General features: G+C 45.1%; 1 protein-coding gene across 8 annotated transcripts in view; it reads right to left on the bottom strand.

The window, feature by feature from the left end:
* The window catches only part of ENTREP2 (endosomal transmembrane epsin interactor 2), a 366,320-nt gene that overhangs the window by 50,602 nt on the left and 289,426 nt on the right, over positions 1-26,292 (bottom strand). For 7 of the 8 annotated variants that reach the window (XR_004024713.2, XR_016391949.1, XR_016391950.1 and 4 more), the window contains exon 4: positions 16,921-17,055. The exons of the other annotated variant lie outside the window; for it this stretch is intronic. Coding sequence is in view for 3 of the 7 variants with exons in the window: in XM_030763982.2 (XP_030619842.1) it covers positions 16,921-17,055 (135 nt within the window). In the remaining 4 variants the exon portion in view is untranslated. The remainder of the gene's footprint in view (positions 1-16,920; positions 17,056-26,292) is intronic. 8 annotated transcript variants of the gene reach the window in all.

Here is a 26,292-nt window from a genome sequence, read left to right as displayed (position 1 = left end):
GAGATTAATGAACTACCTGTGAAAAGCAAAGTTTTAAAACTTATGGGAAAAAAATCCAGGATATTTGTATAACCTCAGGTTGGGAAAATATTTCTCTTTTTTTAAAGGTTCTTGGGGATCCCCAGGGGATCACATTTAAAAAAATATATTTATTTACTTGGCTACGCTGCTTCATCGTTGCGGCACGCGGGATCTTCGCTGAATCACGCAGGATCTTTAGTTGTGGCATGCGGGCTCTAGTTCCCCAACCAGGAATGGAACCCAGGACCCCTGCATTGGGAGTGTGGAGTCTTAACCACTAGACCACCAGGGAAGTCCTGGAAAATATTTCTTAAACACAACACAGAAAGGGCACATCAGACAGGAAATGAATTTGCATTAAAACTGAAAACTTCTCTCTGACAAATGACATCCCAAACAAAACTAAACGACAAGTCACAGAGTGCATGAGATTTTTATGACAAAGGTCATCGTTCAGAATCAAGAACAAAGAACCCAACAGGAAAACAGACAAAATAGGCAATTCACTGATGAGAAACATAAATAGCCAAGATATTGACAATATGTGACAAGTCGAGAAGAATCTATGTCAAGAAGTCTTGGCAAGGATGTGGCCGGAGCAAGGGCACCTCTTCCACTGGCAGTGAGAATGTGAGTCTGCATTACCCCTTCGTAGAGAAATGGGAAATGTTTTGCAAAAGGGCAGATGCACTTTCCTTTCATCCTGGCAAGTATGCCCGCTGAGAAGATCGAGCACAAGAGCCCATGCTGAGGAGGGCGTGACTGTTCTTTCTAGTACTGTTGCAACAGTAAAAAATTGGAAACAACTTATATCCATTAACATGAGACAGATAAGCAAGTTGTGAAAGCTACATACATTCAAGCTACATACATATCCATGTGGATCAACATCAAAGAGCATGATGGTGGGTGAAAATAGAAAACTGCTTATGGTACCGATTATGTTAAATTTTATGTAAAATTTTAGTGAATTATGCAAGCATGCAGGGGAAAGGCAAAATCAACCTCAGGATCGTGGCTGTCCCTGGACACCCTGTAATTTCAGACATAGAGAGGGAGCCATGGCCGGGGTCTCAGTGGGGTCTGTAAAAATATATAAAATTGCAATAATATGGTTCTTGTTTTTTAAAAAGATAGAAGCAAACATTGTAAACATGATGAAACTGGACAAATATGGGTGGCATTTGCTACATTACTCTCAGACTTTCCAGTCTGTTGACCTGGTTCCTCTTGCAGGGTGGATACGCCAGAAGGTGAACGGGGCCAGGCCTGCCAAAGGCATTGCTGTTTGCACAGAAACGACCCTGAGCCTGTGGCCGCACCGTCCCGTGTCCTCCTACACGGATCCCATTGGTGGTGGAGAAAGCACCAGATCTGGCATTCAAGACGGAAATCTGGGTCCACCACCAGTTACGAGACTGTAGCTCTGACACTGCATGTCATGGAGTCATCTTCTCGCCTCTAAAGTGTCAATGATAAAGTCTGCCTCGCAGACCTCGCTGGGGCTGGGGTCATGGTGGGGAAAACAGCGTGATGGATCTAAAAGGCCCTGCACTTGGGGACCTAGAGATGATCCTCCTAAGTGAAGTAAGTCAGACAGAGGAAGACAAATATCATATGACATCACTCACATGTGGAATCTAAAAATATGACACAAATGAACTTATTCACAAAACAGAAACAGACACACAGACACAGAAAACAAATTTATGGTTACCAAAGGGGAAAGGTGGGGGGAGGGATAGATTAGGAGTATAGGATTAGCATATACACACTACTGTATATAAAATAGATAAACAACAAGGACCTACTGCATAGCACAGGGAGCTATACTCAGTATCTTGTAATAACCTATAAGGGAAAAGAATCTGAAAAGGAATACAGATATATGTTTACATACATGTTACACTGTGCTGTACACCCGAAACTTACACAACATTGTAAATCAACTATACTTTGATTTAAAAATAAAAATGTAAATAAATACATAAAAAGGCTGTGCAAAGCGGGTCACAAAGGATGGCTCCCAGAAAAGCCAAACTGGGGCCAAATGTAAAAGAACACTTAGGTATCACCCCTCTGCTAAGTCGTTTATCTCGCAATAATTCTGCTCCTTCAGCCGAAGGCTCTGTCCTGTGGTCCCTCTCATCTTGGGCATTTCCGTGAAGGCCTGGGGATATTAAGCCACTCCAAACGATTTTGCTCAGCTCTGCTATGATTATGTTATGCCTTCCTCAAGTTTCCATAACCAGTGCTTACTGATTTTTGAATCAAGTCAAACCCCTAAACGGATCTTTGAATTCCTGCACTGGCCCATCTCCATCTTTCTGGTCTTTGCTTTTATCCCCTTTTTTAACTGTCACTCATCTGTCACGAAGACGGCTAACAGCTTGAGGTATAACTGACGTATGACAAAATACACATATTTTAAGCACAGAATTTGATGAGTTTTGACACACGTATACACTTGTGTAGCCATCACCACAATCAAGCGAGTGAATCTATCCACGGCCCCCAGTTGCCTCTGGCTCCTTTGTTACACGTAGTTCTGTGCTCTCACTTTCTCTTCTGCCGGTTTTATGCATTCTTTCAAATGGCCTCATCATTCAATTATTACTGAAAAATTTCCCATCCCACGTGTTTTCCTCCTAATACCCTCCTCCTCGTCCCAGCATCTCTGTGCTAATGTAGAGCCCGGAAAATAACTACATGCTTTAGAAATAACCTCTAATCTCCAGGAGTGGGCTCTGTGCTGTCTCTCCAGTCTGTGTATGGAAATCAACAGCCTGCTATCTGCCTCCCCCTACCAAAAAGGCAACGGGACTCCTCCTGAAGGCCCTGGCTTTGTTTGGGGACTAGAGTGAAAATCAGGACTATTATTACTCATCCTGGGACCATCCCAGGCCAAACAGTGTGTTGCTGGCCCTCATCATAACCCTCCTCTCAGACCCTGACATCGAGACTGTGCTAGCCTCGTGGAGATCCTGCAGCCAAGGGGGGAGGGCCGTGGACCACCTCCTTGTGGGTTCTTATCTGAATGTGCCGAAGACTGCGGGTCCTCGTGTGAGGGGGGTCCGCCCGTGTGGCCCAGCACCAGGCCCTGCAGGCCCCCCAGGAAGCTGCCTTTCACTGGCTACGTCACAGCACGTCCCCTGGTGATGGCTTTAGGGTGTCCACTTGGGGAGGGTCCAGGGCAGCAGTCTAGGAGGAAGCTGTGTTTGCACAGCGTGTTGCCTTAGACCTTAAAAATGTCCGCTGTCCATTTCAAATAATGAGAGGGTTCCTACCTATGTGATGACGGGGGTCTGTAGCACCCCTTTCCCAACTGGAATCCCTTTGGCACCATAATCGATCCCACAGCTGCCCCACCTGCCACCTTGACCCCCCAGTCCCCAGGGCACACTCTCAAGGTAGAGGATGGCTGCCAGTGACTTCCTAGAAGGCCTCATGCAGCTCACTCGGAAGCTGGGCCCCTCTTTCTTTACTCTGGTCTTACATGCAACATATATGGCAGAAGTTACAGAGGGTTCCAGAAAGGACTGGTTGGTACTCTTCCTTGACGTCCAATGTGATACAGGCTTTTCCCTACTGTGACTTGACTGGATTAAGGGAGGCCCACAGAGCTGGTAAAACATCACTTCTGGGTGCATCTGTGAGGGTGTCCTGGAAGGGACCAGCAGTTCAATCAGTAGATGGAGTAAAGGAGACACCCAGTGTGGGCGGGCATCACCCAATCTGCTGAGGGTCCTCGTAGAGCAAACACGCAGAGGAAGGGAAAATTTGTTCTCTCTGCTTGAGCTGGAAAGTCCTTCTCCTCCTGTCCTTGGACATTGTCACTGCTGGTTCCTGAGCTTTCAGACTCAGAACAGGACTTACATCCTATGTCCTCCCCATTCTCAGGCCTTGGGACTTGGACTGAGTTATATAACCCGCTTTCCTGGTTCTCCAGCTCACGGACAGCAGATCCTGGGGCTTCTGGGCCGCCATAACCACATGAGCCAATTCCCATAATAAATCTCTCTCTCTCTCTGTATATATACACATTTTCTTTTTTGCAAGAGATAGTTTATTAACGCATGCCATGCACATCGCATGCGACAAGCCTAAACCAGAAGTAACTAAAGATGGTGGCTCAGAATCCCAGCTTCTGTAGCGTCTTCAGCAAAGGACAATGAAGTCGTAGAGAAATGATAGGACGACGGAGGGCAGTTTTAAGCTTCCAAAGTTGGCAAAATGTGTTGGGAAATATACGGAAGGAAAGTGATGGAGTAAGGTTTTTTAAAAAGAGGAATCTATTTCATGCAAGTTCTTTAGAGAAAGATACACTGAAAAGTCGAAAAACAATGACTTTTTGCTGGATACATTATTATGATGGCTTTTTACTAGGTGAAATGCTGAGAGGAAAACTGACTAATTCAATGGGAATTTATAGAAATATGTCATCCAACTGGTTATGCTGTCTTAGGCAAGATACTCAGCCTCCAAGACTCATTTTCCTAATAGCAAAATGAATAGTGAATTTCTTGCTAAATATTCCACAAACCCATTTTTATCTTTGGAGCACAAAGATTTTATGAAAATGGGTGCTGTTACCGTCTGAGATCACCAATCATACCCTTCATGCTTTTCCACTGGAATCTAGAATAGATTGTGTTTTCCCATTGGAATCTGGAATAGGAGATGTATTGAGACATTTTCTGTTGGTTCTTTTTCCCTGGAAAACCCCAACTAAGACAGCTTTTTTAGAGGTCTTCAGACATTTCAGTTAGGATCAGAGGTGTGTATATGGCCAAGCACTGTGTCATGTCACCACCGTAGCCAGAGCTGTGTGTGTTTGGTATTGTTCAGCAAGAGAATCCAAATGTGTTTTCCTATCTTCCCACTTCCTCGGTTTCTTAGATGTCACCAATTCTTTTCTTAGAGCTAACCCACCCCATCACCTCTGCATACATAACATTTTATTCATCACCCCACTCAGCAAAATAATGACCCTCCCTTAGGATGGGGCAGAGGATTGAAAAATGCTTTTATAATTTAACACTTTAATTTCCTCTCACAGTGGAGCTAGTGCACTACCCTGTAATTGTCTGTTTCACTTGTGACTTTCCTCCGCCAGACCTGGAGGGCAGACTCTACACCTTTTATCTCTGGACACTCAATGTCCAACCCAGGCACAGAAGAGGTGCTCAAAACAGTGACTGAATGAATGAATTAAAAACCCTCACTGAGGGACTTCCCTGGTGGCAGCAGTGGTTAAGAATCCGCCTGCCAATGCAGGGGACATGGGTTCGAGCCCTGATCCAGGAAGATCCCACATGCCTCGGAGCAACTAAGCCCACGCGCCACAATTACTGAGCCTGCGCTCTAGAGCCCGTGAGCTACAACTACTGAGCCCATGTGCCACAACTACTGAGCCCACACGCCACAACTACTGAAACCCACATGCCTAGAGCCTGTGCTCCGCAGCAAGAGAAGCCACTGCAACGAGAAGCCCGTGCACCACAATGAAAGAGTAGCCCCTGCTCACCGCAACTAGAGAAAAGCCCGCGCTCAGCAACGAAGACCCAACGCAGCCAAAAGAAATATTAATTAATTAATTACTTTTAATAAAAAGGACAGAAAACCATCAAAAACTTAAAAAAAAAACCCTCACTGATTTCAGAGACAGTTCCAGGGTGTCGCCTGGGGCCCCACCCCTCTCTGTGAGCCACTGTGAGCCAAAGAGATTTGGTTCCTGCCTCCGTGGGGCTTACGGTCTGGATGGGGCATGCTTACGACCCATGGCCACTGTCATGTGAAGATAAAGTACAAGGAGCTGTGGGAACTTAGGATGAGGGTGTTGGTCTAGCCTGAGGGCTGGAGGAACGCTGACGGCCGAAGGATGAGGAAAAATGAGCCCATCGCAGTGGAGAGGAAGAGCCTTCCAGACACGGAGAGCTTCGTGTGCCAAGACCCCAGAGCACGGAGCATCCTGCGTGTGTCCTGGAGGCTGAGGAGGCCAGGGCGGCTGTGGGAAGGGGACAGGCAAGAGTGTCACAAACTGAGGCCAGACAGACTCTGTGAGACATGCTCCGAGATGTAGGTCTTTGCCCTGAAAGCAAGTGCGACCTCATGGGATGTGCAGCGTTAATGTCAGTGTGAGGTGGTGGGACAGCAGCCAGGGAGGGTGGCAGGAGGGAGAGGGAGGTTGGGACCCCTCCGTGGTCCCACTGCAGGGGTGCTGGGATGACTAATTTTGTGTGTCAATTTGGCTGCCCTGTGGTGCCCAGGGATGTGGTCAAACATCATTCTGGATGTTTCTGTGAGAGTGTTTTTGGGTGAGCTTCACATTCACAGCAGTGACCCTGAGTAAAACAGAGTGTCTTCCAAATGGGGGTAGGGGTCATCCAACCAGGTGAAGGCCTGACCTCCCCCGAGGAGGAGGGATCCTGACGCAGACAGAGATGGCCTTTGGACTTGAACTCAGCTCTTCCCTGGTGTTCAGCCTGCTGCCCACCCTGCATATTCTGGACTTGTCAGCCTCGTAATCATGTCAGTCAATTCTTTAAATATCTCTCTCTCTCATATGTACACACAGACGCGCGCGCGCGCACACACACACACACACACACACACACACACACACAGACGCGCGCGCGCGCGCATCTTACTGGTTCTGTTTCTCTGGAGAACCCTGACTAATACAGGGGAGAAGATCTGAAATCGTCATTTTGGAGAGTTGAGGAGAGAGATGGGCAGGGGAAGGCAGCACAGGTGCTGCACAGAGTAGAGCGCCAGGTGAGGCAGGTGCCAGGTGAGGCAGGTGCTTACAGCGTAAGGTGCTCAGCCACAGGCCTCGCGACGCAGCCCACGGTCTTGCTGGGTGCAGATGAAGAGGGAAAGTGGGCACTCTGGTTCATCCAGGGAGTGGGCGCCAGCAGAGAGGGGCTACGAACAGAGTGGGGGGGCTTTTGGACACTGGTCCATGTGTCCTTGAAGGCATGGATCTGGCCCCTGGGCAGGGAGAAGGATGGACTCGCATGGTGGAGTCCGGCTGAGGCTGGGGAGAAGGCCTGGGGGAGAGGAGGCCGGACAAGAAGGCTACAGGAGCCAAGGCTGGGGCCATGAGCTGGGTCGTCCCGCCAGGCCATCCTGGAGGTGGCAGGGCTCAGGGAAACGATCTTGGAGTGTGTGGTGGTGCTCGTGTGGAGGACATGGGATCTAGAGACTTGGGGTTAAGAGAGGGAGATGCCAGAGCTCTGCAGGGACCAGCGCCCGGAATGCTGTGGCTCTTCCCTGCAAAGAGGAGGAGACGGGGATAAAACCGCCTGGCGGAGGGACAAAGGCGAGGTGCTGGCCCCACAGGAAGTGCCCTCATCCCGAGCAGAGCAGTGAGTGGCCCGTCCTGGGCCTGCCTGCTCCACACTTGGCCCTTCGTGGGGGGCGGGCAGTGCTGAGGGACTGCGAGAGGCAACCAGCCCAACGAGGCTGCCCGCACAGGGACTGCTACAAATACATCCCTAGAAATACTTCTATGTCAACATCTGAGTCTCCTGGACCTGGTTTTAACTGAATAGGTACAGATAAGTCGCAGGCCTCTTGGGTGGAACCTCTGTTCTGTAGGATTATTCTAAATATGCCATACAGACTTGGGGCTGCAGACATCCCACAAGACTCAGTATCCCAACCACACAGGGGAAAGCAATGCCACCAAAATCAGAGGGTGGGCAGGCAGGCTTTCGGTGGCTTTGGGAACCAAGGGCAGAGATGCCATTCAGGAATGTGGTCGGCATCCCCACCCTATCATGGGGGCGAGGTGGGGGGAAGCCTTGCCAGAGATAAATTGTGCTCGATCTCTCTGCACATTCCCTTACAGGGACCCCGTGACTGCTAAGTGGGAGATCGGGAATTTCACATCCTTCTCATCTCTGTCTGGATTCCACTTGGCCAGAGGGACCCGTTAGCCACCCCCTTGGGGATCCAGGGGTGAGAAGAAAGCTGTATAGAGATATGACCGTCTGTCTTGCTCTGTGTAGCTGCCCACTTCAGAAAATGGGAAGGTCCCTTCTAGCAGGGTGTGTGTGTGTGTTTATTGTTTCACACTGCCAGTCAATGCTGTGAGTTTTGTCACAAAATATTAGTGTTCACTTATTCTCAGAACCATTTTTACTTCTTCAGCATGGTTAAAAACTTACTCAAGATTAAATGATTTTTTCAGGTCCCTAGGTTTTTAGGAAATTGTCTTGCTGGGATTTTTTCCCCTTTAACTCCCTTAGAGACAAAGAAAAGGGTCTTCAAGAGAAGATAAGGAAGCATATAAACTCAATAAGTGATTGATTTCCTGGGGAGCTTTTATCTCCTTGTCCATTGATAAAGTTTCTTTAGGTAATTTGCTTTACTACGGCTCAATAAATTAAACCAGGTACTTGAAGCAAACAAACGAAAAAAGATCTTTAACTCTGTTTTGAACTAGAATTACATCATTATAATAAAACCATAATGATATTCTGGGATATAGCAAAGAATGAAAGTTGGGATGGATATAATATCAACACATGACGAAGCCTGTTCCATCAGCTAACAATTCCAATTTGTGTAATCTTTTAAAAATTCTATTAATACTGATCAGAAAATATGTCAAATCTTGTGCTGGGTTTGACCTGGCAAAGACAACCATTAAACTACCAAAACATCTTTTTATCATTTATTTTGTCAATCTTCCAAAAGCCTAGACATTATCTTATCAGGAAAGCGGACCTCCTTTGGTCGCAATTCCCACCACTGTCCAGTGCTTTGGGAAGGCGGATGCTGAAATCCTAATCTTGAGGCCACCCTCTTTATGGACTTCATAATGGGATGCCCCCCAGCCAGGTCCCATCATCAGGGAGCAGGCACTTGAGTCTTGGAGAACTCAGACTCTCCAAGGAGACCTGCCCATCAGCAGACTCGCTCAGGGACCCAGGAGGAGCCATCTGACCCCCTCTGGGCTGCTGCCTGCTCAGCCACATGATGGGCAACAGGATGCCCCATCCGTCCAGTTCTACAATTCTGAGGATCCCTGCACTGCACGATGGAGTTCTGGGTCCCCTCTATGTCCTTTGCCCTTTCCCCTGCCCTCACCCTGTCAGGGTGGAGCAGCAAACCTGGGCATGGCAGGAGGCATTATGTTTGAGAGATGCTGGTCTGCCCCCAGGATCCAGGATTCCATGCGGCTGGGGAAAGCTGAAAAGAGATCCAGGGAAGAGGCCTCAGAGCCCCCAAACACCCGAAAATTATCCGAGGGACAAGTGAGGCAGCATCCCCACCATCTTCTGGGTTCCAGTTAGGCTCCTTATCAGCCAGGAAGAAGACCAGTTTCTGCTTGTTTTCCCTGACGGTGGATTATGCCTGCACAACCTTCCAGATATCGGGAGTGGTGGGGGGGAGGGTGGTGTGAAGGTCAGGAAGAAATCAGACCAGTCTCACTAAGTCACCATCAGTTAATTCAAACACACCTCAAATCCAAAGAGTGTTGATTCCCAAACCAATTATACGGGATTTCTTGGGCACAAACTGAGTTCATTAGATACAAAGTATGAATAATCCATCATCTAATATGGAAATTTAGGCAGGGAACATCACTAATCAGATAACTAGAGCCTCAAGTCAGACTATTAAAGGACCAACAAACCCACTCTAATTGCTGATCAAAACAGCAGGCAAGGGAAACTAATCAAAGTGACATGCCCGTTCGTGCCTTTCCTCTGGCTCCCAAGGAAATGTGCTCCACGGAGGAGCAGGCCTGCCCTTCCCCACGTACCTCCTGCCACCCCAATGCGTTCCGAGAGTTTCAACATGGAGAAGCCACCCCAGGTCCCCTCACAGCGGGTGAGTCACCGAGCACAACCTGGCTTGCATGACTTTAAGCATAATGAGCATATTTAAAATGACTGCACAACGCACACTACTGTGTATGAAATAGATAAACAACACGCTCTACTGCACAGCACAGGGAGCTGTATTCAGTATCCTGTAATAACCCATAATGGAAAAGAACATGAGAAAGAGGATATATATATGTACAACCGAATCCCTCTGCTGTACAGCAGAAATTAACATAACATTGTAAACCAAGTATACGTCAACTAAAAAAAAAAAAGAGTGCACGACTGATTACAAGAAAACTAGAGAATGTGGTACTTGGATCTACATGAATCTCAGAGGAAGAAGTACCTATATTTATGAAAAGGAAATACAAAACCTTAATTAAGCTAAAGCCTATTTAAATAGAGCATGATGCTTGACAGGGGTTAGGACTTGCCTCTAGTGCTTTGAAGTATCCATGGACCTCAGAAAAGATCTAAGAAAGGGATAAAATACATGGAAACTTCCCCCCACCCCATGTAATTAACTAGCTACAGACATCCTTGGGGGAAGGCTGGGACCAAACTGAGAAGGTGGAGGCTCAGTCTAAGATCTAGAAGTAGAGACACAAAGGCTCAAGGAATAAACGACAAAGAAACAGACTGAGAGGTGAGCTGCCCAAACCCGAGATCACGTCGGAAGCAGAGCACAAAGATAACAGTCACTGCAGAGAACAAGGCGAGGAGGAGAGGCTTTAGGAAAATGGAGCAAAGTGAGGTGGAAAAGAAAGAGTTGTAAAAACTAGAGAAAAAAGTGATAGTGATGAAAGGTCAGAGTGGTCCAAGGAAGGCACAGTTACCCTCAAACTAAGAGAACAGAAAAAAAATTAAAATGCATAGTTCAAGAAAGTTTTTCTGAAATAAAGCAAGATGCAAACTCACAGGCTGAAAGGTGCACTGTGGACCATGGAAATTTGAGAAGGACTGATCAGTGTCAAGACATATCATAGTGAAATTAATGGACTTGATCATTTAAAAACACCATTGACATAGGACCAAAACCATGTTGCCTTGTATCGGACAGGCTGGGCTAGGTTACGCTGTGGTAACAAACATCCCCCAAGTCTCAGTGGGTTAAGACAACAGAGGTTTATTTCTCATTCATGCCATGTGTCCATTGTGGGTACTTGTGGGTGAGTTATGGGGTCTCTGCCCATGGTAGGGACCCAGGCTGATGGTGCAGCCACCACTTATGATTTGCCAGTTACTGTGCTAGAGGGAAAGAGAGACCCGGAGAATCTCACACCACAGGTACACACTCGGCCTTGGAAAAGTGATCCATGTACGTTCCAGTCACGTGGCTCCAGGCACCCAAAAGGGCACTAGGACTAGGTCTAGGGGAACTTGGAGAGTTAAAAATATTTTTAAACAACACTGATGACTACCACATACCAAAAAAGGAGAGAGCATTATGCTGATGTAAGATCTTTCTCTACAGCAATATTTGATGTCAAAAGAGAATGGCACACCATCTATAAACCCTTAGGGGGTAAATGTGCTCCTCAAAAATTCTATACCAGGGAGGTCATTATGGATAATAGCTCCCAGTTCTGCTTAGGATGCAGACAGCTAAAAAGAGCATTCACCCCACCATTACAAAAAAAATAAGACACTGGACACTCTGCAAATTCACATCTTAAGTTGATCCCATCTGACAGCTGAGGTCGCAGGGCAACCAGCTAATCCAAATGCCAAGGAAAGACAGACACCTCTACGGAGAGATAGGAGGACGTGCTTACCTGGGGCCGATGCTGTCAAAGAAGTTCTAGTGGAAAAGGTGGACCAGAGCATATAGGGAACTTAGCAGAGAGATGGAAGCTACACGTAAGAATCAAATGGAAATGCTAGAAATGAAAAGCACAGTCACAGAAACCACAGGGTCACCAGAAGACTCGACAGAGCTGAGGAAAGACTTACCACGTGGGGTTGATTTTGGGGAATGCAAGGCTGGTCCACCATTCAAAGAAAGACAAATATCATATGATACTGCTTATATGTGGAATCTATAAAAAACGATACAGATGAACCCATATGCAAAAGAGAAATAAACTCACAGACATAGAAAGCAAACTTATGATTACCAAAAGGGAAGAGGGGGAGGGATAAATTAGAAGTTTGGGATTAACATATACACACTACTCTATAGAAAATAGATAACCAACAAGGTCCTACTGTATAGCACAGGGGGCTATACTTAATATCTTGTAATAACCTATAATGGAAAATAATCTGAAAAAGAACAGATATAGATATGGATGTATGTATAAGTAAGTCACTTTGCTGTACACCTGAAACTAACATAACATTGTAAATCAACTATACTTCAATAAAAAAAAAAACAACGTGATTCACCGCATTAGCAGAATAAAGAAGACAAAGTATATGAACATCTAAGTAGACGCAGAAGGTACTTTGACAAAACCAACATCCACCATGATAAAAACTCTCAGAAAACTAGGAATAGTAGGCAACTTCCACAACCAGATAGTGTACATCTATAAAAAACTCAGAGCTAACAACACGCGTAATCCCTAGAATCAGGAACAAGGCAAGCATGTACGCTCTCACTACTTCTATCTGACACTGCTGGAGATTCTAGTCAGTGCAATAGGCAAGGAAGAAGAATCAGAGGCAACCAGATGGGAAAAGAAGATGTAAGATGGCATCTTTCTGGTAATCAATAGCACATGATTGCCTCCATAGAAAATCCAAAAGAATCTATAAAAGAGCTGCTAGAACTAGTAGGTAAGTTTAGCAAATCACAGGATACAAGCTCAGTAACAAAAATCAAATTTCTATATATGAATGAACAAAAGACAATTTAAAAAAATTTAAGTACCATTAAAAGAGCACCTGTACACATTAATACTCTAAGCATACATATTATAAAATGTTATGCTCTATCTACTAAAAACTACACAACACTGATGGAAAAAAAGAAACACTGATGAAATCAAAGAAGACCTAAATAAATGGAGAGCTAAACCATGAATATATCCGTTCTCTCCAAGTTGATGTATACATTCAGTGCGATCTCAATCAAAATTCCAGCAGGATTTCTGTAGAAATTGAAATGTTGATTCCGCAATTTATATGGAAATACAAAGGAACTAGGATAACCAAGACAATTTTGGAAAACAAAAACAAAGTTAGAGGACAGCAGTAAACAAACTCTTACTTCCAAGAGTCCCTTGTCTTCCTGATCTTGGATGAATCTCAGCTCCCCCCAGAGCCATTGCTCCCTTTCCAGGCCCTCGGCTCGAGGGCAGGGGCAGGCTGGTCACTGCTGCTCTTTTTTTAAATTTAATTTTTTATTTTATGCTGGAGTATAGTTGATTTATAATGCTGTGTTCGTTTCAGGTGTACAGCAAAGTGCTTCAGTTATACATATACATATATCCATTTGTTTTCAGATTCTTTTCCCATATAGGTTATCACAGAATATTGCATAGGGTTCCCTGTGCTATACAGTAGGTCCTTGTTGATTATCTATTTTATCTATTTTATGATTATTTTATATAGATAATGTATATATGTTAATCCCAAAGTCCTAATTTATACCCCCCATCCCACATTTCCCCTTTGCTAACCATAGGTTTGTTTTCTATGTCTGTGAGTCTGTTTCTGTTTTGTAAAGAAGTTCATTTGTATCATATTTTTAAAGATTCCACATATAAGTGATATCATATTATACTTGTCTTTCTCTGTCTGACTTACTCCACTCAGTATGATAATCTCTAGGTCTATCCATGTTGCTGCAAATGGCATTATTTCATTCTTTTTTTATGGCTGAGTAATATTCTGTTGTATATATGTACCACATCTTCTTTATTCATTCAGGTATCAATGGACATTTAGGTTGCTTCCATGTCTTGGCTATTGTAAATAGTGCTGCTTTGAACATAGGGGTGCATTTATCTTTTCAAATTATGGTTTTCTCCAGATATATGCCCTAGGAGTGGGATTGCTGGCTCATATGGTAGTTCTATTTTTAGTTATTTAAGGAACCTCCATACTGTTCTCCATAGTGGCTGCACCAATTTACATTCCCACCAGCAGTGTAGGTTCCCTTTTCTCCACACACTCTCCAGCACTTATTATGTATAGACTTTTTGATGATGGCCATTCTGACTGATATGAGGTGACACCTCATTGTAGTTTTGATTTGCATTTCTCTAATGATTAGTGATCTAATCTTTTCATGTGCTTTTTGCCCACCTGTATGTCTTCTTTGGAGAAATGTGTATTTACATCTTCTGCCCAGTTTTTGATGGGGTTGTTTGTTTTTTGATATTGAGCTGCATGAGCTGTGTGTATATTTTGGAAATTAATCCCTTGTTGGTCGCTTCGTTTGCAAACTGCTGCTCTTTCCACCTCAGTCATAAATCCTACCTCCTCTGGGCCTCACGCCACCAGCACTACCTCTACTTACATTTTGGAAACAAATTCATTGAGAAGTTTGGTGCAGTCTTTCTTTTCCTTCAACTCTTACCATTGTCCCAGGCAACGGGAACATCCATGGGGATGAGCCATTCAACGAGGCTCCCAGCTTGGCTGGAACATCTTCAGTGTCCTTCACTCCATTCCATTCAAGCCACCCTATCCCTCATGGCCTTCTCGTCAGGACACCAGAACAGTGGACGAGGGTGGACAGCAAGCTCCCCCAGGCCCGGCTGCATTCTTCGAGGTAGCGTTGTTGACCCCACACCATCCTCACTGTTCAAGCCAAGGTCACCTCCTCAGAGGCTGGAGGGGCCCCCTGAGTGCAGCGTTAGGAACTCCAGGCCTTGGGGGAGCAGGCCAGATACCTCCAATCCATCCACCGGGGAGAGGGGTGTGACCTGATCACTTCACCACATCTGCACACCCAGGCAGGCTGCAGCATTGCAAGATGCCCTGGGGGTGTGCCAGCTTCTTCTGGGGGGTAGGGGTTGCACTGTCATTATAACGACCTATTGTCTTGTGACTTTTTCAAATATGGAAAGAAACGGTGCCCGGGCTGAGCAGAAGACTTAGGAGTAGGCAGAATGAGATCAGAGTGAGCATGGCCGACGCTGGTGGGATGACGCTGAGCATCCCCAGGAGCTATTAAGATAGAAGCCGTGGCCATACTCAACGTGAGACAGCAAGGAACACCTTGTGACCAAGAGGATGGGCCCTTGATTGCTGCCTTCTGGCTTCCTCCAACCCCCTGGATCTGTCGCTCTGGTGGGCTGCTGGGACCAATGAGCGGGGACCATCCTCCCTGTGAAACAGGGAGGTGCTGGGGGCCTCAGGCACATCCTCTATCTCTGTAGCCACTGCTCGTTTGCCAGCCAGCTTCCCAGGGCACTGGAGTTCACAGGGAGTTCCCCAGACCTGCTGGTTCACCATTGCCAGTATTTGAAATGACACCCATGAAGGACGAACCACAGGCCCCCGTTCCAGACGGCGACACTGCTCTCCATTCTCCCAGGTGCCAGTGTGGCTCTCTGGAGCCTCCAGATCCCCACACACTGCAACCCTTACACACGTATGTACTACAGGGCTCCCTGTATACCGTAAATACCATTTTACCACCCACCAAGAGCTGCTTGGACCGTAGCTGCATCTTTCAAAAAATGTTCAGCAGTTTAGTTTCAGGGAAAAGAGAAGAATTGGGTTCACTGTTCATACACGTTTTTAAGCGGCCAATGTTAATTTTCAGGAGTAGGAAAAACTTGTAGGAAGAAAAAGAAAGAAGTGATATAAACAATTTTCCATGTCATTAAAGAGAAATCAGATGCTGTACATAAGAATAGATTGCCATGGAAGACTATAAAATTTCTTGCTCCAAATATCTTTAAAAAGGCAAAATAAGTACCCATCTGTTCCCTGATGATGGAATAGCAAAAATGTTGGCTCAGCCATAAAAAAGAACAAAATAATGCCATTTGCAGCAACATGGATGGACCTAGAGATTATCATACTAAGTGAAATAAGTCAGAGAGACAAACATCATATGATATCACTTATATGTAGAATCTAAAATATGACACAGATGAACCTGTCTACAAAACAGAAACAGACTCACAGGCATAGAGAACAGACTGGTGGTTGCCTAGGGGGAGGAGGGTGGGAGAGGGAAGGATTGGGAGTTTGGGGTTATCAGAGGCGAACCCTAAACTCCCAATCCTTATATATAGGATGGATAAACAACAAGGTCCTACTGTATAGCACAGAGAACTATATCCAATTTCCTGGGATAAACCATAATGGAAAAGAATATAGTAAAAGAATGTATGTATAACTGAGTCACTTTGCTGTACAGCAGTAATTAACATAACATTGTAAATCAACTATACTTCAGTTAAAAAAATGTTGGAGGGACTTCCCTGGTGGCACAATGGTCGAGCATCCACCTGCCAGTGCAGGGGACACAGGTTCGAGCCCTGGTCCGGGAAGATCCCAGATGCCGCGGAGCAACTAAGCCCATGTGGCGCAACTACTGAGCCTGAGCTCTAGAGCCCACAAACCACAGCTACTGAGCCCGTGAGCCACAACTACTGAGCCCACGAGCCACAACTACTGAAGCCCGTGTGCCTAGAACTCGAGCTCCGCAACAAGAGAAGCCACCACAGTGAGAAGCTCACGCACCGCAACAAAGAGTAGCTCCCACTCGCAGCAACTAGAGAAAGCCTGCATGCAGCAACAAAGACCCAGAGCAGCCAAAAATAAATAAATTTAAAAAAAATGTTGGAAAAGCAGTGGCACGCATCACATGCACATCTGCAACAACCTCTTTTAACCATTCAGCCCTGCTTCACAGATGTGGGAGTCAGAGAGTGAAATGGTGGAAATGGAAAACCCAGAAAGTGAAACCTTTAAAGTGGAAATCTCTAATGGTTTAAAACACTCTCTGGAAAGATACTCCCTGCTGCATGTGACCCAGCTGGATGAACTAAGAACTGAAAGGAACGCAGTTAATAAAACCTTCCTATGAGATGTCGAGACGTCGCAAGGATGGGATGGGAGGCGGAAGCAGCGGAGCCTGGGTCACCTTTAAGGTCAGCCGCACGGTGTTGCAGTCCTCCCTCAGCGGGTTCAGCTTCAATGTCTCTCCAAGGTTGCTGCAGCCCGACGACTGATGCTGCATCTCACAGCAGACACACACCTCGACGCTGTCGAACTTAATCTAGACAGGAGTACACAGAGCTCACGGTTAAAACCGGGCACGTGCTTGAGCTACACACACGCTTAAGAACACCATGTGACAAGCATCTCATCTCGTTTTCTTTAAATAATAAAGCCAAGATGATTTTTTTAATAGACAAAAGACATCAGAAACACTATTAGGAATTGTTTAAAATTTCTATTTTAAAAGCAATTAATAAAAAAATAAATTTGAAGAAACCTAAGCTATAAAGTTACAGAAAATTACATGAAGTTGAGCATGGAGACATTATCACACGTCTGTGATAACATACACTCTGTTCCCACGGTCAGCAGCTCCTGTCTCCCTTCATGGCCTAGCAAACTCCTACTCATCGTCAAGACCCAACTCCAGCGCCATCCCTGAGGCCTTGTCTGGTTTCCCTCTCGGGAGCTGCTTGCTTCTCCCCTGCTGAAGACTCACTTTTTCAGCAGCAGTGACTCGTGTCTGTGTGCCCCCAAGGGCAGCTGCCACATCTTAACCATTACAATGTTCACAATGCCCAGGAGGTGTGGGCCTTCAATAAGAGCCGAATGAATAAAAACGCCTGGGAAAATGAAAGACTATGGAAAGAAAAAATGCAGTTCAAGTGTTTTTAAAAGCCTGGACCCCAGGAGGAGAGCCACAGAGCACACCTGAGCCGGACCTGCAGCTTGAAGTGGACCTGTCCTGACCTGGCTGCAGGAATGAGAGAGAAATCACTACACTGCACACGCACACAGTTGTCCCCACCCATCTCCAGTCCTGGTCGGGTTGTCACACATGCACCCAACTGTTCACAGCCTTGGGCTTCTGGAAAAGTGAACTAAAAGAGGGACAGCCATAGGTCAAGGGCATCGTCCATGGCCAAATTTTCATCTATTTTAAACCTCTAGATAGTTTATACTTTACCTATTTTATGCCTCATCTTTGCTCTTTTCATTCAGTCTTCTCAAATAATTTATAATTTATGTATCTGAATCACTACACGTTTGAGTGAGTGGGGGGACCTTGTGTGTCCAGGACCGCTCGTTAGCGAGTCTCCAAATCTGCGCGCAGGCCTCGGGGGCAGGACGGGAGGCAGGGGGAGGAGGGCCGTGTCCGCACAAACCACTGTCCCCTGCCACAGCCACCCACCTACGGCAGGAGGGGCTGCGAAAGCTGCCTTTAGAGATGCTCATGCTTTTAGAGATGTCTCCAGGCTCCAGGGCTGAAGCCCGGCTAAAGGAGCCATAACAACACCCACATACAACACTCCGGGAAATAGTGCAGCCCACACCTGACCCCGCACCCAACCCTGGAGGTCCACAGAGCCCGCTGCCCATCAGTGTCAGGGCCGCCGTTGGTAGAGAGGCATGGGCCAGACCAAGGTGAACGGCCGTGGCTCTCTGGCCACTGAAATCTCCACGGTCATGTCATTGACAATGTTTATTTCTGGTCTCAAAAAGCTGGAAAAGAAGGGTTATGATTCTCGAGACCAAGTTTTAAAAGGTAACGAGGGAAAAGGTAAAACTGTTAAAAGGTAAAACAAAGGTTTAAAAAAAAAGGTCAAAGTTCACCCCAGGTGCCCCTGCCCATTGGGGGTTCTGAGGTCCCCAGCCTTGGGTGCCGGGTGGACCCTGGCCATCAGAGCTGGGCATGTGCTCAGGGAGAAGACCATTCTGCCTCAGAGCATCCTGGACCTGAGGGGGATGGGAGGGGAGCAGGGGCGGCACCACCCAGAACGGAGGCCGGAGGGAGGCTGGTGGACAGGCTCTCTCCTGGTCAAACTCTGCCCAGGCTCCCCCGAGCCCTCTTCCCCACAAGGCCTCAACCATGGCCTATAAAGGCCTGAAAACACAAACAAGCTCTAACAGCTCAAGGCAACATCCCTACAGGACTTGACCCCCCCAAAAGTGCCTGCCTGAGAAAGCCCAAGGCTGCCAGGAGAACTGGCTGCTTTTTCCAGCCTCGGGAGAGGGCCCATGTGCCAGCCTGTGTGGGAGGGGAGCCTGTCTCCAGTGACTGCCAGCAGCTGGCACAGACAGCGGGCATCTTCGCAAGGACCCTGCTAACCCGTTGTGATTTTCCACTTCCCTGACTCTACTGAGGACCCACTCCCCCCCACCCCCACTCCCTCATCCTTCCTTTAACACGCCTGGTCACCTCTGTGCAAACTGAAGTCGAGTTCAAGCACACACTCGACTCTCCTCCCAACTGCCACATTCTACTTCTAATGAAAACCTGTCCTCACCACTTTGAGGTAGAGCTCTGTCCATCTTTGACAAGGCCCAGCTCTGGGGAGCTGAGGCTACCGATTCCCCCCTGAGGCAGCCCGGGGCAGGGGCCTCTTCTTGGCCTTCTCCCGAGGTGTCTTATACACCTGCCCTCAGCCCACTGTTTAAGGCACTGAGATTTACAACAAGAGTGAACAGGAAACAAAATTGCTGAAATCCCTGTATGGAACTTTATTTCTGGTCCTCTTTGCTAGAAAATATTTATTCTGGAATTGGAGGCCTAACTACATAAAATTTCTAGGGGTTGATTTATCTCTTGTCTGAAGCAGGAGTAAGACAGTATGGGAAGGGGCTGGCTATGGGGACAGAGACGGTATTGGAGTGACAGGGAACCATGGGCTCCCAGTGGCCTGCAGAGCCTGGGGACAGCTGTGAGATGGATGAGAACATTTCAGAGGCCAGGTTGTGTGCACGACTTTCACTCCCTCCTGTATAATGTCAGCGTGCTCTATACAGGCAGTGATGTGGTTTCCAGTACCCACATGTTTACCCAAACTACCTTTGCCTGAACAATAGAGAGATGGAGGCAGAAAACCATACAAATAGATGGAGAGATATACCCTGTTCTTGGATTGGAAGAATCAACATTGTGAAAATGACTATACTACCCAAGACAATCTACAGATTCAATGCAATCCCTATCAAATTACCAATGGCAGTTTTCACAGAACTAGAACAAAAAATTTTTTTAATTTGTATGGAAATACAAATGACCTCAAATAGCAAGAACAATCTTGAGAATGAAAAACAGTGGTGGAAGACAGGCTCCCTGGTTTCAGACTATACTACAAAGCTACAGTCGTCAAAAGAGTATGGTACTGGCACAAAAGCAGAAATACAGATCAATGAAATAGGATAGAAAGCCCAGAAATAAACCCACGCACCTATGGTCAACTAATCTATGACAAAGGAGGCAAGAATATACAGTGGAGAAAAGACAGTCTCTTCAATAAGTGGTGCTGGGAAAACTGGACAGCTACATGTAAAAGAATGAAATTAGAACATTCTCTAACACCATACACAAAAATAAACTCAAAATAGAGGAAAACATAGGCAGAACACTCTTTGACATAAATCGTAGCAATATTTTTTTGGATCCATCTCCTAGAGTAATGGAAATAAAAACAAAAATAAACAAGTAGGACCTAATTAAACATATATGTTCTTTAAAGCATTTTTATCATGGATTATAAATGATTACATAAAGGTCCAAACAATAAAACTGTGAGAAGGTAAGATAGGAGAATATCCTCATGACCCTGGGATAGGGAAACACTTCTTAAACATGGCTCAAAATGTGTTAAGAATAAACAAATGACTCATGTGTTTGACTATTTGTAATTAAAATTTTTTTCATCAAACAATACCCATAAGAGAGTAAAAATAGGAGATTTTGCATCACATGTAAGTGACAGATGACTTATATCCAAAACAAACAAAAAGCTCTGTCTTAAATATTCAGAAAAAGACAAACAACCCCTATGAAACATGCAATATTGAGCCCCACCACAATAGTACTCTGAGAAACAGAAATCAAAATAAAGTGAGATGTCATTACATCCCCATCAGAATCGCTAAAACTGAAGAATAATGGCAATAGACAATACCAAGTGAGGATAAGGATGTGAAGCAACAGGAATGCATACACTTCTGTGGGGTGTGAACTGAGACAGAAATGTTGGAAAGCAGCTTGGCATTATCTACTTAAGTTAAAGATTGCGCCTCAATCTAACATAATACCCAACAGATATTTCCATCCTAGGACTATATCCAACAGATATGCATGCAATGGTTACAAAAAACACGTACTGGAAAGTTCATAGCAACATTACTTAAAACAGCTTCACACAGGAAAGAGCTCAATGTCCATCAAATGCCGAATGGATGAATAAACTGTTTTATATTCATACCATGCAATATTATAAAGCAATGAACATAAATACAGCAACATGCCACACGAGTATACCTCACAGCATGTTGAGCACAGGAAGCCAGATACAAAAGAAATACTTCTACTGAAATGAAGTTCAAAAAACCAGACAAGGGCTGCCCTGGTGGCTCAGTGGTTGAGAGTCCGCCTGCCAATGCAGGGGACACGGGTTCGTGCCCCGGTCCGGGAAGATCCCACATGCCGCGGAGCGGCTGGGCCCGTGAGCCGTGGCCGCTGAGCCTGTGCTCCGCAACAGGAGAGGCCACAACAGTGAGAGGCCCACCTACCGCAAAAAAAACAAACAAACAAAAAAAACAGACAAAATTAAACTATAGTGTTCAGAGGTGCATGCATAGCTGGTACAATTGTTTAGAAAATTAAAGATGTGAATATCATAAAGATTAGCATAGTGATTGTCTTTGGGGGGGTGGAGAGGCAGTGAACTGGGAGTACATAAGGAGGGCTTTGGGATGCTGGGGACACTTTATTTCTAGACTTCAGTGGAGGTCACACGGTTATTTGACTCTTGATAAATTGCTAAGCTACATATTTTTGTTTTGTGCACTTTCCTATATGTGTTTTGTATTTCTCAATAGAAAAAGTTAAAAACGGATGGGCTTGCTTGAAAGTAAATGAAATGTAAAACTTAAATTAGGAAAAGAATGAAAACAAAATAATAGGAAACAGAAAAAAAGAAATTTAACAAACATAAAAAGTGAAACTAATGGAATAGAAATAAAGGTATTAGGACGAATAAAGCCTAATGATGATTCTTGAACAGACCAAAAAAAAAATAATAATAATGCAAATCCTTGGTAGGATTGATTTTTGAAAAAGAAAGCCAAAGTAAACAACACTAGGAATGAGAAAGGAGATTTAACTATAAATATAGTAGAGATTAAAAGAATATGGGCAGCTCTATAGCCATAAATTTGAAAATCTAGAGGACATGGATAATTTCCTAGCAAAATAAAACTATGATACTGAGTCCATAAGATGCAGTAAACATAAAGATCAATAACCATAAGAGATTGGAAAATCCAATATGGTATTTCAGGCTGAGTTCACTCTGACCTTTAATGAAAAGATAATTCCTACGTTTTAAAACAATTTCAGACCAAGAGACAAGGAAGAAAACACCACAGTTACCTTATAAAGCTAGCAAAGCCTTACCAGCAATTCTGAAAAGAAAAAACAAAAGCTCCCCACCCCCACTAACAAACCAAAAGGCCAATTTCTCCTTTCGATAAAAAAAAAAAAAAACCCACAAATATTCTAAGCGAAAAACTGGCTAATTGAATCCAATGCTATATTAAAGGAATTATATTCCATGGCTGTATTAAAAAGGAATCTTGAATGAGGACTATACAACCCAAGTCAAAATGCCTTAAACAAGAAAGGGAATTTGTAGATTCATAAAACCAAAACCAGAGTCCAAGGTTTGGAACTCAGGTATGGTGGCAGCCAGGTACTGAAATGGTCTCAGTGCTGTCTTTCTCAGTCTCTGGCTACCCTTTCCTTAGGGTTGGCTCTGTACTCAGAAAGCATCTCCTGAAAACATGTCCAGAACCTGGAAGCTTAGCAGCCTCATTGGTCAATGTGTGCATTCTGATTGCTGCAGCCCCAGGCCTGGCTGGCCACATAGCAAAGGGAGAAGTAAAACTTTGTTCTGTTAAACATTTTGTATTTACTTGTTTCCAAAGCCTAGGTTACCCTGAAAAATACCAAAGGTTCATTTTAGAAACAGAATTCTAGAACAGTGGTAAATCTATTAAGAAAATTTGTTCCATCAACAAATCAAAAGAGAAAAATCATGCGATCCTATAAATAAATATCATAAGTCCACTGCATAAAATTTAGCAGGCGTTCATAATAAAAACTGTAAGTCAATTAAGAATATGAGAAAACAACTTAAGTTTGACAAGGCTTTTATCAAGCAAATGTCAAAAGCAAACATCATCTGAACTGACGCGCCAGGCTCCCCACCATGGGACATGACAAGCCTGCAGGAGACTCTAGGTGGGAGCTTGGGATGCAAAGAGGCTTGCACTGAACTGGCTCCACTCTGGCCCTGCAAGTAGCAGACATGTGCTCCTTCCAGAAGGGCAGGATCTGGGGTTCTGGGGGCAGCGTCCAGAGCCCACAGTCAGCAGGGTCAGCCACAAGCCCAGGGGTGATGACAGGGTCCCCCTCACAGCAAGCAGTTCCTTGGTGTGATTTTGGACATCACTCCTTTCCTGGCGTTGTAGTCCCCAAACTTGATTTCTGGCCATTCTGGAGACTCTGAGCTATTGAGGGTCCTATAATAATTCCTTCAGGAGGAAAATAGCTCAAGTTGGTTTCTTCACAACTTAGAACCCGGACTGATACATATGGCCTGAATCCGTGGAGGGCACAATCAGCTCCCAAGTAGAAATCTGTGACATCCTGAAAATGCTGGTCCTTCCCGGGGACGCACAGGTGCGCGGGTACCCAAGCAGAGTCCCAGTGGAGTGGATAGAACTGGGCAAAAGTATTTTAAAGACTATTTGGAATAATAAATGTGCAAGAATTATCCCCCCCAAACTGGAAAAAGAATGATGGGAGGAGTGGATGCCTTAACAGACATTAAATTAATTATCCAGATGCTATTATCAAAACACTAAGGTAACAGCTTAAACACAGACTAAGAGTTCGATAGGACAGAATAGTTTCAGAAATTAGACCGGTAATCTACAGGAATCCAGTCTATGAGAAGCATTTCAATGCAGTAGGAGAAAGATAGTCTGCTAATAAAGGGTGCTGGCGTAATAGGCTGTTCATCTACAGTTGTCTCAAAAACATAGAAAGATACATTTTTTTTGTTTTTATTGACGTAGAGTTGATTTACGTCACGTTAATTTCTGTTGTCCAGCAAAGTGGCTCAGTTACATGTATATATTCTTTTTCATATTCTTTTCCATTATGGTTTATCACAGGATATTGACTATAGTTTCCAGTGCTATACAGTAGGACCTTGCTGTTTATGCATCCTATATATAATAGCTTGCATCTGCTAACCCCGAACGCCCAGTCCATCCCTCCCCTGGCCCCCTCCCACCTGGCAACCACCAGTCTGTTATCTATGAGTCTGTTTTGTTGATATGCTCATTTGTGCTCTATTTTAGATTCCACATATAAGTGGTATTATATGATATTGTCTTTCTCCTTCTGACTTATTTCACTTAGTAAGATAATCTCTAGGTCCATCCATATTGCTGCAAATGGCATTATTTCATTCTTTTTTATGGCTAATATTCCCCTGTATATATGTACCACTGGATATATATATATCTTCTTTATCCATTCATCTGTCGATGGACATTTAGGTTATTTCCATGTCTTGGCTATTGTAAACAGTGCTGCTATGAATACTGGGGTACATATATCTCTTCGAATTATAGTTTTGTCTGGGTATATGCCCAGGAGTGGGATTGCTGGATCATATGGCAACTCTCTTTTTAGTTTTTTGAGGACCCTCCATACTGTTCTCCATAGTGGCTGTACCAATTTACATTCCCACCAACCGTGTAGGAGGGTTCCCTTTTCTCCACACCCTCTCCAGAATTTATTATTTGTAGACTTTTTGATGATAGCTATTCTGCCCGGTGTTAGATGATACCTCATTGTAGTTTTGATTAGCATTTCTCTAATAATTAGTTACATTGAGAATCTTTTCATGTGCCTGTTGGCCATCTGTATGTCTTTAAAGATAAAGTATATTTGACTGATCATCTAAATTAAAACAATAAAAATACAGGAATATATAAAAGAATCGTTGCAGAAACATGGATGTGTGGAGTCCTTTGAAAAGCAAATCAAGAGTCTCAGAATCTGTGAAGTCTCAAAACAAAAGACAGACCCAGACAAAGCATGGGGGACAACTGGCCAATGAGGTCTGGGGCCGAACAGTCAGAACACACACGTTTCCCACTGAGGCCCCCAAGCTTCTTGGCTGTGGGTCTGGAGCTCCTAGATATATTTTCAGGAGACGGGCAAAGAATTAATATCCCTAACAGCATTAGGAATGAGAAAGGTGACATAAATACAGGAGCAGGGGGGATTAAAAATGAGAAGAAAATGCTGGGACTAACTGTGCCAGTAAATTCGAATACCTAGAAAAAACACAGGTGACCCTTGAACAATGCGGGGGTTTGGGGTGACGACCTCTATGCAGCCCCAAATCCATGTATAACTTTATAGTCGTCACTCCCGATTCTGGGCAGCCTTCTCTGCCACTCCGGAGGGACTGAACCCTCCTGCAGGGCACTTTACTCAAGTGTCACCCCATCAAAGTGACAGGGCACAGTCCCAGGACAGGGGCTGCCTTTTCCCTCTGCATCCCCCGGGGCTATGCAGGGCCTGCATGGGGTGGCTGCTCCCAGCCAGCTCTGAAATAAACCGATAAGATGAAGAATGATACGAAGGAAGATGGATGCAAAAGTGTCACTTTGATTAATCCAATTGGCTCTTAAAGGCTTCAAGGGGGTTTTGTAATCATTATGTTTTCTATTTTCTGTATTTTGTGATGCTTTGACATCTTGGAGCCTTGTTCATCCTGGAGGGAGTGCCTTTCCAGGGCTGGCTAGTTCCTGGATAGGGAACAGCTGGCCTAGGAGCCTGCCTTTCATGTGAACTGCAAATCCAGCACCCACACCCCAGCCACCTCCTTTATCTCTCACACTCCAAGCCAGTAGTCCCCCACCCTAAACACCCCAGGGCCAGGGACCTGACAACGAGGGACAACCCTCAGGCCCGAGTCTGCTGGCTCTATTCAAACCAGCCGATCCTAAGCTTGCTCTGAGCACCTACCCTGCCTCCCCCATTCCTCCCATGAAAACCACAATAAAGGCTCATGCCCATACCTTCCCTTTGCTCCGTCTGCCTCCTGACTGACCCTGGTGCTTTGCCGTGTGGCCCTGCCTGGCCTGGGCTGCCCCCTCTTCTTAGAAACTGTGAATAACACACTCTTCTTTCAAGGCAGCTGTTTCCCTGTCTGTCATCCGGCCGTACCTG

Source organism: Delphinapterus leucas, chromosome 2 (genome assembly GCF_059928025.1).
Source record: "Delphinapterus leucas isolate spDelLeu-1000000601 "Yukka" chromosome 2, BTC_Dleu_Yukka2, whole genome shotgun sequence".
Classification (NCBI taxonomy): Eukaryota; Metazoa; Chordata; class Mammalia; order Artiodactyla; family Monodontidae; genus Delphinapterus; species Delphinapterus leucas.
Note: the sequence above shows the minus strand (reverse complement) of the source record. Positions and strands in the feature narration are given on the sequence as shown.